This window comes from Megalops cyprinoides, chromosome 21, assembly GCF_013368585.1.
Source record: "Megalops cyprinoides isolate fMegCyp1 chromosome 21, fMegCyp1.pri, whole genome shotgun sequence".
Taxonomy (NCBI): domain Eukaryota; kingdom Metazoa; phylum Chordata; class Actinopteri; order Elopiformes; family Megalopidae; genus Megalops; species Megalops cyprinoides.
Genome location: NC_050603.1, coordinates 24376288 through 24388969, shown reverse-complemented (window position 1 = coordinate 24388969; position 12682 = coordinate 24376288). Strand labels below are relative to the sequence as shown.

Here is a 12682-nt window from a genome sequence, read left to right as displayed (position 1 = left end):
TTTTCCCACTAAGTCTGTGCCTGCTGAAACAGCACATTCCATCTGCTGCTTTATAATGAGTAGTTTAAAGAGTAGGATTCAAGCTAAACGCATCCTCCAGTCCAGCTGATGGTTTACAGCTGTCTGAGGCCTTGGGCAGGTGCATTTGTATCTTATCAATTACCTGAGTTTCTATCTTAGAAATTGAATTTATCATTTATATCATTATACATCAATTATGCATTGACATATCAACTGCTGTGAATTCCTACCATTGAAATGAAAAAAAAAAAATGAGGGGAAGAGACAGCCTTGGGTGTGAATAGAGTTCTGCTTGTTCCCAGGTCAGTTAAACAGAAATTACAGCAGTGGTGCAGAGCAGTGAAGCCTCTGGTTCTCCAGGGGCAGGACTCCCGGGGACAGCCCTGTGGGGCTACACTAGACTCCCGGGGACAGCCCTGTGGGGCTACACTAGACTCCCGGGGACAGCCCTGGGGGGCTACACTAGACTCCCAGGGAAGCCCTGTGAGGCTACACTGGACTTCCGGGGACAGCTCTGTGAGGCTACACTGGACTCCAGGGGACAGGCCTGTGAAGCGACATTGGACTCCTGGGGACAGCCCTTTGAGGCTACACTGGACTCCCAGGGACAGGGCTGCAAAGCTAAATACTTTTCCATGTAGCCCAGGCTCACCTGCTGGTAAAAGTAGTTTAGTGTCGGCTTGTCTTCAGTGAACTGGTTCATGAATCCTTTTGGCAGGTAGCGGATCCTCAGCTCATACCTGGAAAAGAAAAAGTGAAACTGGTTACAAGGATGAGGTGGAAAGAGAGAGCATATCAAGCAATGGAATTACACTTCTGTGGCCATGTCACATTAAGGGCATTTGAGATGTAGCCAGTTTTACCTTGTACAGTCTGAAAGCTGTCAAAAACAACAAACTACATTACACGAATGTCACCCTGACCAACAGCGGTGAGGACCTAGTAGTATAGGGGGAGCACCTGTCCTACTAGGTGATGATACTTTTCCTCCCATATAGCCCCTCTGACTCAAACGTAGCCTTAAATAAGGGAGTGAATGCCCTGTGTTGCTTCCATTCCCCCATCCATAGGCATTCCTATCTGTAAAGCTGCAGTGTGACTTCACTTTGACCTGCACTGCTAATGTTTTGTTTGGATATGAGGTAGACCCCAAATTCTGTCCAAACTGGAGGGTGACGGATGGTCAAAGGCCTTTTAACAGAGTTGGAAACAAAGACTGTCAGCAGTTGATAGAGAAAAAAGCAGCTAAAAAAAAAAACATTGATTATGGTGAGAACCCATTTAAGAACCATAACAACGAGACACTATCCAGCTCAAGGCAAGGCAATCACAATCAGAAAAAGTATCTCAATGAGATGAAAAAAAAAAAAACAGACAAGCTGCTAAAGAACACAAAGAGAGGACTCTAATCAGAGATCTATCACACAGAATATGCAAACAGAAAGCAGCCACATGTGAGCCATCTGCCTTTTATTCTGTACAACACAAAGCACATGTTTCCATTTTACTGCGTGACCCTGAGGCTTCCTTTCAAGAGGAGGGGAAAGAGAACGAGACTCATCTGCAGTTTCAGGAGACCTGCACAGTAACTCTGCTGCTCCAATATGTACTGTGTCACCTACTGCTCTGAAGGGTGGGATCACCTAGAGCCTCTACCTCACTGCTGCACACAGATGGTACATTGATCCTTCCGATCAAGAACCGACTCTTTGATACAGCAAATTGCTTCATTTCCCTTGTATACCAGGTGCCACTGTAAATGAGCTAATTCTTCAGCCCGCTCTCAAGTGAATTTATGTTTCACAGCAAAGGAAAATGCAGGGTGATTCCACATTCAGATGAACTGAGTGTTGAGTCCACATTTAGCTGAACTGCGCATTCAGGTGAACGGTGAACTTGAGCGGAGCAGGTGATGCTGTCAGAGACAGCACCGGTCAAGGTGTCTGTGTCTCATTAGCGCTGACAGAACTCTCACTCTGTCCACCAATCACAGAGTGAAAAATATCCTCTCCTTTCCTCTCGTGCTGATGGGAGCAGTCACAACAGACGTTGAGCGATGAGCGGAGGAATTTCGGAACAAGAAAGATCAGCCCTGCCACCCCCTGAGAGACAATTACCCAGCATGACACGCTACCCAGTAGCAGCTGCAGCAGGGGGTGTAGGGTCAGGCTTCAGCGAGGGGTAAGCCCCCCCCATCTCTCATAACTACAAAAAAAGAAATGTCTAGAAAAAAATCTTGTTTCACACAAGGACAAAAAGCCACACAATACTCACAAAAGCAACGCATAGGGAACAGAAAATCATCATTTGAGTCTGGAGTTAGGACCCTACCCTGGGCATTACAGGTTACAGGGTGAACTTAGCCTCAGAGTGAGGAGGTGGCTGCTGGAAAAGGAATAGTCCCAGTGGTACACTTTTTTGGCTTCATTCAAGAATTAGGACATTCAAAAACAATCAAGAGGTCAGATCCCAAATCCTGAGACAAACACAAGAATGTGCCTCAGGGTGCGCAAAAACATTTTGGGAGAGCACACCATCTTGTGAGGTGAATATTGATGTCTACTTTTCAAAATGTGGGTGTACCAAGCCGAATGTGGCTTAAGATCGAGTGTGCAATGATGTGCTTGATCTGTTGTTTTAACTTTGTTTAATTTGGTCACTAGGTTGGAATGCTTTATTTTCACTGAGTGCAATTCAGCTGCACTGTGATCTGGACAGGTACTTAAAAGCAGTTCAGCCACTTGTTGGAAAATAAAAATCTTCACCACTTCATAAAACAACAGTCTGTTCTCCCAAAACACTTTCATCACATCCCAAATCACCTTCAAACTCTTAGACCTAGGTTGAGCCAGGCTACAGTCCGACCTGCAAATGAGACGTGGAACACTGGAGTCAGCACATCTGAGAAATACACTTTTACAGTCCATTTCAACTAGTTCATCCAGAATGCACTCATTCAATGCATATGCTACCAGCCCCACTGTGGAGCCCAAGCCACTGTGGAGTACCTGTAGTGGAGCTCCGGGTAGCCTCACAGAGGGAAAGAGCACAGCCTTTACCCTTTTGTTTGACTCGCAGCACCTCAGTGTCCCCAGTGTGTGCCACATCCCATCTCTGGTTTATTAGCTTTGGTTTTTATGATGAAACTGATCTGGGCCCAGTGCAGCTGCTCGGTTTGGTTTTGCAAGGACCGCTGGGACCCCCACACAGCTGTCAATCTCCATCCCAGATGGTTTGTTGGTGGCCCCCCTGTATTCATATTATCCAATCATGCTGTCAATAGCCACAAAACAAACACGCATGCCCAGAAAGCCCTGACCAGTCTCCGCCCGGCCAACCCCCACCGTGAGGGAGAAGTCCACATGTACTTGCTAAGCTGAAGCGAGATGACCATGGATGAAAGGGTTTAAGTTTGGTGCTCTCCCCGCTCCTGTAAATCTCCCTGGAAAAGCAGCATGCCGGTGCCAAACCGAACTCTGAAAGTGAGGCTCAGGGTAAATACTCGAGCTCCATGGCTCCTCTGCACTGAAGCTACGGAATGCTAACCAGCCTCCCACATCCCTGCAGCGACCTCAGCGTGGCAGCAAGAATCTGAAACGCTAACATAGCTGCCGGATTCTTCTGCGCTGTCCTCTCAGGGCTAATGGGAGAGACACTGGCCTTCTGTTTTTGTAATTCTCGTATTTCCCCTTTTACAGTAACTGAGCCCTGAATGATGAGTGATGACTGAGAAAAGGAAACAGCTCACTGTCTCTGTGCATCCTGCCTCTGTGACACGCAGAATGCGTAAGCCTGCGGATGTGATGATGTTACAGATGACTGAGTCCTCAGTGCCTTTCAAATCCCTTTTTTGGCAGACCTGCATGACATAAACTATACCATCATTCTCTATCGCATGCAGGGTACAAGAGAGACCACACCTTCGCTCCACAAACTGAGCTACTGGTACAAACATAGATGGGAAATCTGTTTAGCAGAAAATCCACCATAAGTAAGAACAGCAAATGTTTTGGGCAGCTACAAGAAAAACATCCAATGATTTTCACGTTACTTGTTTGTAGTTAATCCACCTCAAGGCGAAATCGGTGACGTGGGTTATTCGGAGCTCACCTCCTTTGATTTAGTAAACACAAGCTTACCAGTGAGAGATGGTTGTAGTCTGTTTTAGGATATACAATATTCAGGCAGGACCTGCTAAGCTGATCATATCCTTCACCCCTGAGAGGAATTTAAAGGTGCTTTTCGCATCTACCGAAAAGTCACATGACAGCCACTTGGAGCAAAAATTTCAGGAAATACAGGATACCCTGGCCATTAGTGAAGCATACACTCTGGAGAACCCCATATACAGAGATATTCACAAATACTGTACTGTGCCATTAATAAGAATTTATGTATAATGGGATTTGATCCAAATCCTAACAAAAGATAATTTCAGTAAGAAAAAGTACAATAATAAAAATGAAAAATACTGTAAGTGTAATAAACCACTGATTCAAACATGTATATACATCATAAAGCACTGAAAACTGTGTAACATGTAAAGTATGTAAAGTGATCCTATATGCTGCACTGTCATGAGAATGAAGTAGCAGTGTGACCACGCTGTGTGGAGAGAGAGAGAGAGGGCGGTTTGGCCCGGGAGCAGGGAGCCCAGCGGGCAGCAGGGAGCACTGTGTGGTGCGAGACACAAATCTGCAGAATGGTGGGGGTCTCCCGCACGCGTGCTACACCAAAGGGGGCCAGATCAGCCAGGGAGTTCTCTAATGTGGAGCGGCCCAGTGCACAGGACAGATGGAGGCAATAAACAGACCCACATAAAGAGCCCTGAGAGGACCCAATGCTCCATGCACCAGAAGCTGCTGCAGGCATGTCAGCAGGGCTTGTAAAAACATGATGACCCTGCACTGCCCTCTAGGGGCTTGGGGGACAAACGGTTCTGGTGACTGAAGAAGCACAGGCTGCAGAAACAGCATTACTGCATGTGTTCACAGTGCTGAACCATTTGCGTATCAGATGAATACGCCGATGGAAAGTTACTTGAGCGTCTAGTTTCGGAAGAAAACGAAAGTAATAAGACCTGCTAAAGAACAACACAACCCTGCTCACTATTCATGTGTGTCCCCTGGGGCCTGGTCCCACAGAGCAGGGTGGCAAGAAGGCTCTCCCAAACTGAGGGCCCTTTCTGCTTATTGAAAAGGGGGGGGGAGATTCCAGCTCGCTCATGACAAAAGCCCTGGGCTCAGGCTGGGGAAAGAGATCTGAACCCTGTCAGAGAGGGTCAGAGAGAAACACACTCACTCACACGCACACACACACACACACACACACACACACACACACACACACACACACACACACACACACACACACACACACACACACACACACACACACACACACACACACTTACAGAGATTTCTGCTGTGTTGGGGAAACAATACATGCTCACATATTATTAAGCAGACAGAACAAAGGTAAAACTGATTGGGACCTGTGTTCAATACAGGATAAGGCAAGAGCTACTTGGTGACACTTTATAGAAAAACAGTAATCACAGTTTAAGAGGCAAAACTCTCACACGCAGAGACACACACACAAACCTACAAGCACACAGCAAATACTCAAAAGGACTCACAGAGGATAAAAAAATCTGCAGACGTAACTGCTACATTTAAAATAAGAACAGCCACTGTTTAGGGTCTTTCATTTGTCTTCAGAGAAATTAGTACTGGCACAGAAAACCTTCTAAACCTGCAGATACCAGTGCACGTATTGTGAATTGTGCACTTAAGTGTGAATTATAAACAGGCAGAAAAATGGTGTGAGTGTTCCAGATGTTTCTCACAGTCCTATTCCAGGACTTCTCCACAGAAGCCAGGGAAAGTTAGTGAATAACAACATGAACGTGCATCTGCCTCTCACGGTATTTCAAAAGGGCTTGCCATACAGAAACCTGTGACAGCTGTTCCCTCCACCCACGTACCTCCATGAGCGAACGTCACAGACGGGATGGGGGACTTGAAAGCCGGTGAAAGGAGCAGGTTTTGGAAGCGGGACCTGACAGAGACACCATCCCCCGGCTCCAATAATCTATTGTTTAAAGGAGGCGGGGGGGGGGGGGGGGGGGGGGGGGGGGCACTGGAGTGCCATCTGTGCTGCGGCGGCTTGCAGACTTCTGAAGACATAAATAACGGTGGCCGTACACCCCCCCCCCCCCCCCCCCCATGCCCCCTGCTCTGCAGAGGTTGGCCGAGGCTGCGTAGTCTCGCCTGCCAGGTTTATGGAGGTCCATCCATGCCACAGTGCCACAGACTACCTCACAGATCTCCATGACAACAAGGGCGGACCATCATCACTAGTTCCTGTCTGAGAGGCGCCGAATAATTTTCTGCACCCGATGTCAGGCAAATATTCCCACTCTTGGAAGTGAGCAGATTAATGCTGGACACCTCTGAGCTTACCCAATAAAAACATGTTCTTAGGGTTGCTAAGAGGCTAACTGTCTGATGGGCCCCAGTACTCTGTGATAGGGAAACTGCAGACTGAATCCATGTGCATCTAGGCCCTTTAATGGTCACACTTGCATTGCTTCAGTCAAGATTTTGGTACAAGTACTTAAAGTAGTATCACTTTCCTTTATTTTGCACATTGTCAGGCAAATTGACCTCATTGGTTGTTATAGCTGTCAATCAAAATGGAAGAATGGGAAAACAGCTCAGGGGAGGCAGGGGACTTCCAGTCCTGCACCTGCAGCCCTAGCATCATCCTTCTGCAGTACTTTGAACACATTCAGTACAATCTGCCTCTGAAACGGGCGAGAATACAAACAGCACTGAGTTGGGTGCTCTCTTGCCTTAATCAGCAGGGTTGCCAGGTGGCATTGCCTTACCTCCATTCTTCCTGCGGATGGTTCAGCTCATACTTCTCCCTCACGTGAGACACGCCCATGTCCGGGTGGAGCCAATGGACCTCTTCCGACTTCAGGTGGCTGAGGCGCAGCCCGAAGCAGGACACACACTTAACCTTATGGATATCCACAATCTTCTGGATGATTCCCTGTCAGAGCAGAGACACAGTTAGAGTCTGGGGCATTACCACTGTGCCCTGTCCCTGCACAGAGACACAGAGCCTGGGGCATTACCATCATGTCCTCCCCCTGCACAGAGACACAGTTAGAGCCTGAGGCATTACCACTGTCCTCTCTAGCATGCTATGCTAAGAAGTGATCAAAGGTCTATCTCACAATTCTGTGCACATGTGCAAAAGCATAACCAGTCATATGGTTTATATACATACAAAACTGCCATATTTGCCATCCTAATTTATGTACTCCAGTCACACAGACAGAGATCAGGGAGTGCATACATCACGTGCAAATGTCAACAGCCCCAGATCCATCAGTTTTAAAGGCCAGTTATCGCTACCTTCCAGCTCTCATTTAACACCAACATCCCGTTTGACCTTGGAAGTCAATCCGACTCAAGCATTTTGAAATGATCCTCAGGGAAATAATGCAGCTGGGACATATCAAGCACAGACCAATTCTACAGCCTTTTACAAAGCCCTTGCGCCGTGATGTGGTACATCTAACCAAAAGCTTGCCTGGGTTTTGTCACTGTAATGCTTAAACACACGGAGCTGTGCGGAGCCGAGAGAGCAGCAGTGTGTTGAATGCACTGCCACAGCACTGGCTGCATGGGGTCCGGGTGGGGCCACGCTGCCGGAGGGTGGGGGTGGCAGCACCAGGCCTGTCCGCGGGAGCAGCGATGCTATCTGCCCGCGGACGGCCTCTGATGGGATTACAGGGACAGGATGTCAGCGCGGCTGGCAGCAGGGCACCAGGCCAGATCTGCTCCCCACTCTCTCCCTGTCTCAGGCCATTACTCACAGCTTCACACCTCTCCAGAACACCCCTCTCTGACACCATTACCCAGTCTCCCTGTCCCCATGCTCCCCACTCTTACCTCTCACCACTCTCCCTGTACGCTCACTGCTAATGTGCACAGCTTACTGCTGGAAAGCACACCTCATAACCTTCAACAAAACATCTTCTTTATCAAACCGGTCAATTTATGCTAAAACCTCCTAGCACAGACAGTTCAAACTGCAAAGTCCATGAGATATTTCTAATGTTTACTTCCATGGCATAGATGAAGGGAGGGGGAAGGAGGGAGTGGGTGTCTACCGCTGTGTGCACGCCCGGAACGATTCAATGTGACACTCCAGCCAAAACACTTAACAGCTACCGCATATTTATGGAGTCGCAGTTGTGGGAGAAGCCCTAAAGGTTGCTGAGTGTCCCAGTTTTTCCGCAACTGTGATTGCAGGGCCTTCTTTGGGTGCATGGAGTCAAACCCAATTTGATAAATGCCCTGGGGAAAGTTGGCTCAACCGGTCCAAACGGGAGCCATCACGTAGGGTGGAGCTACGGTGAAGAGCGTGCTGCCCAACAGATAGCCCTTTGTGACATCAATGACACTCGAGTGAAAGCCCACACTTAAAAACCAGATGCAGTCCAGTACCATAAATGTGTTCTGGCACTCACCGAAGACAGGTAATGTTAGCCATAAATAGGGCCGGACCCGAATATTCGACTATTCAGATATTCGTTAGGGAGGTATTCGGTTTTCAGTTTTGGGATTCGATTTTTTTTTTTTTTTTTGCTAAATGTAGGCTTTCAATAAAGGCGAACTGCAAAATACATTTTGTCAGCACATTCTTGTACTATATTTATACTTTTTAATTGCACTGTTAAAAAGTGGAAATATATACTATCTCAGCTTGGGCGCCTGATATCCCTCTCACTCACAGCAGTGAACGTCACGGTGATGGGAAGTAGCCGGCGATCGCCGAGCTCGTGCTTTGGGACTCGAACGGAGGGTCTAATTGTTTCGACCGACCCAAGCTAAGTTTGTCACCCTGGAAGGATGATAGCTGTACCGATGCCATGCTTCTCTCTGCTTCCGGAGGGACGTGAGACCATTTAAAAATTGCGGCTCCTTCAGCGGCAATGGGAAAAGAAAGTAGCCGGCGTCCGGCTAGTTCCTACTTTGGGACTCGAACAGAGGGCGTAATAGTTTCGACCCAGCCCTAGCTAAGTTTGTCACCCTGAAAGGATGTTAGCTGCATCGATGCCATGCTTGTCTCTGCTTCCAGTGGGGCGTGAGACCATTTTTAAATACCGCGGCTACGTAAGCAGTGAAGGCGATGAGTGTATAGAATGGGTTAAATGCAGAGGACAAATTTCGTTTCAATGTATGCGAGTACTGAGAAATGACAAGAAATTATAAATGATATAAATATTATAAATATAAATCTCAAATCTTAAATTTGTTGGAGCTAGTATGCTGTTTCTGCGCTTCTGTTTCACAGCGTTTTGTCAGGTGTTGTCTCTGTTTCGGAGGCTATTATGAGAATTTATGTAGGTCTATAATTCTGATAAGAAAAATTGTCACAAGCTGTTATTATGTCACAAAAAGTGAGTAGATAGGACCTCGTTCAACCAAACCCTTCGGGCTTACAAGCATGCATAAAACACACCAAAGCTTTTGGAAAATGTTTTTTTTATTATTATTAACAAATAACAATACAGCCATGCGTCCCTTAAAGTCCACAATACGTTCTGTGAAATAGGACGTTATGTGATTTGGACGTTGTGCGAACACCATAATATATACAGTATATGCCATGCAGTAGGCTATATATACCATGGTAGGCCTATACTATGTACTGTACCATATACGCCTGGCAGCGAAATCGCTTTATTTCCATGAGAGATGAGATACACGTGTTGTGTGTGGGAAGCGCTGCCTTCACTACATCCGGTACGTCCGCTACATCCCGTTCTGCGATTGGGTTTTTAAACTTCATTATAACCTTATGGGACTACGGACGTATATGCGAAGGGACGTTGTCCGAATGGACGTTAAGCGGCGCATGATCGTACAAACATCAATACTGTAGAATAACAGAATCCTTAAAAAATAATGCCTTTAATTAAACCGAAAGACACGGGTTGCAACGCTATGCCGTCCATTTCAGCCGAGAACGGAGAAATATCTGGCTGAGTCCTTCCCGAATCCTGCTCAGCACCCCCCAGGGCCGAAGCTTCGAATATTCGCTGTTGATTACTACCGAAGCTCCGGGGCCCAAAAATGGTATTCGGGACAGCACTAGCCATAACCCAATAAGTTTCTTGTAATTAAGTATGAGGTTTTGGTTGGGGAGCACCCTTTCCCTTCAGGATTCCCCATCCTAATTTTAATGCCGAATAAACACCTTCAGGCCTTGTGTAATCAGTTCTTCCCCATACTGACAGTTGAACACTGTCACAGGAGAGAGCAGCACATGTGCCCTGTTTGGATCACTTCACAAACAGGATCTCGGCTTGCTCCGCCAGCCACATCTGCCAGCTCTCCGGTCAGGCGAGGAGGGAGCTCTGTGTGTTCCAGCACCCGCTGCTGTTAGAAAGCTCCTGTCAGGAGCGAATTATAATTAGCCATTTGTCAAACTGTGAAACACGCTGAGGGTTTGCTGCCGACTGGCCTGGATGAGGGGTGCTGGGTATAGGAGTCGTCTGGCACATCACAGACATGCTCTGAAAATGCTGCCGTTCCATCTGATGAATTTACACGTCACCAAGTAAACACATCTTTACGGGCTTCCATTTGTCAAGAAGGAAGGGGCAGAAACTCGGAGAATGAATATACAATTTAAGGAAAAGCAAAACAACAGCGATAACCCCCTGGAATAAAAAACATCTCCATACCCTTGTTCTGTGCCTGTGTGGCAAGGGGTGATGAGTCACCCAGGGGGAGTGTGGCGTTAATATTATGCACTGTGTGGATTCTCCGCAGTAAGGTGGGGGTACCGTGTAGGAAACGGGGTGAGGAGCGAGGGGCTCCCCATCACAGGGGGGTGATGTTAAACTGGCAGGGGTCTGAGAGAGTGAAGGAGCCAGCAGAAACCTGCCTTTTCTCCACAGCTCCCATTTCACCCAAACCCATCTCCTCTCTGCAGAAACAAGCGTGGATTTCTAACTACTGCTACATCCACACCGAGAGCATAAACCGGCACTAACTCAGTGGACTGGAGGCCTGTCAAAAGCAAATATTTATGAAACAGCCTAGCAGACCAAAACAACACTACCTGCAGAGAAAATCAAAGCCTTGGGATGTGACAGTTAGCCATTTAGCCATCAACCCCATCCTCTGCTTAAAGCAGTGCATTGTATTACGAGCTCAAAACACCAGCCTGGAGTAAGTAATGGCTAACCGTGTGGGTAAGTGCCGCGCGCTGCCAGTGACACTGATGTGTGTAGAACACAGCAGCAGAAATGCTAGCGTAAACTGCTCCTGTGAGGGACTGAGGACTGAGGACTGAGGACTCCACTGTGCAGCCAGTCTGCTATCTGCATTTGCAAAGGGGCACATTAATTCCAGTTGGCCCGTTAAGAAGATTACAGGCTGTGAATGGCCTCAGCAGAGCCGCGCACACGCGGGACAGAGGGACCTTGTGCGTGACTGAGCCTCACAGGAGTGCTCCAGAGGTGGAGGCAAGCGCCGGGGAACAGAACATCCCAGGCCTGTTTGGACCAATCACAGAGCCTCTGCTGACTAACGGATGGGCTGCATGCGTGGTCTCTGCTCCCCTCTGACCCCCAAGCTCCCATCAAGCTAGGTCAGCATGACCAAATCCGCTCCTGCCTGTCCAGAATGGACCCTGACTCTAAACATTTTAAACACAACACAAACACAAACATGACCTCAAATGTAAGCACTCCGTAGGTACGGCATTGTACCTGAATGTAAATGAATGTAGTGTAATGTAGCCAATTTAGAGAATCACCGCTGATGGCAACCGCACAGAACAGCATGAAATTGGCAGCAGTGTGGTGTAGTGCAGCGTTTCCCAACCCTGCTCCTGAAGGCACACCGTCCTGCATATCTTCTATCTATCCCTGCTCTACCTACCTGACTGAACTCATCAGTGGCACTTTTGATTAGCTGAGCACACCTGATTTTGTCAAGCAGCAAGGATACATAGAAGATATGCAGGACAGTGTGCCTCCAGGAGCAGGGTTGGGAAACACGGGTGTAGTGTTAAGAAGGAGTGGTAAGGAGCAGGAGTCAAATCCAGCAAGGCTGCTTGTTTGATTTCCCACTGGAGCACTGCTGTGGACCTTTGGGCAACGTACTTAACCCACAGCTGCCTCTGTAAATATTTTAGCTGTATAAAATGCAATGTAAAAAGTGTAACCTATGAAAGATAAGACTGTTTGCTAAGTAATGCAATGTAATGAAAAGCTGGCTGGACTGAGCTAACGTTGCCTACTGAAGGCTGTGCGTGCTGCCCTCCTCTGTATTCTCCTCAGCCTGCCATATGAGGCCAGCAAACGTCTGCACAAATTGATGTTGGCTCTCAACAGCCGCCGCTACCAAGGTGCGCACCCGTAGGATGAGCAGAACCAAATTTGCATCTGTAATTAATTAGAAACAAAGCTATTTGCATGTAAATACTAATTGCCTTTGCTCATCAGCAAGGACTGTTAGCGATTCAAGCTCTTCTCCAAAAAACAAGATGACACATAACTACCGCACAGGAGTGCACGTTCAAGCCGTGATCGATTTGACTGTCTTTTTGGAGCTGCAGCCAGTGA

At 47.5% G+C, this 12682-nt stretch overlaps 1 protein-coding gene across 7 annotated transcripts in view; it reads right to left on the bottom strand.

Moving 5' to 3' along the window:
* Window positions 1-12682, bottom strand: part of ptk2aa (protein tyrosine kinase 2aa) — an 89756-nt gene that overhangs the window by 62934 nt on the left and 14140 nt on the right. For all 7 annotated transcript variants that reach the window (XM_036515638.1, XM_036515639.1, XM_036515641.1 and 4 more), the window contains 2 exons: window positions 6914-7080; window positions 674-761 (listed from right to left, as the gene is read on the bottom strand). In XM_036515638.1, coding sequence (XP_036371531.1) covers window positions 674-761; window positions 6914-7080 — 255 coding nt within the window. The remainder of the gene's footprint in view (window positions 1-673; window positions 762-6913; window positions 7081-12682) is intronic.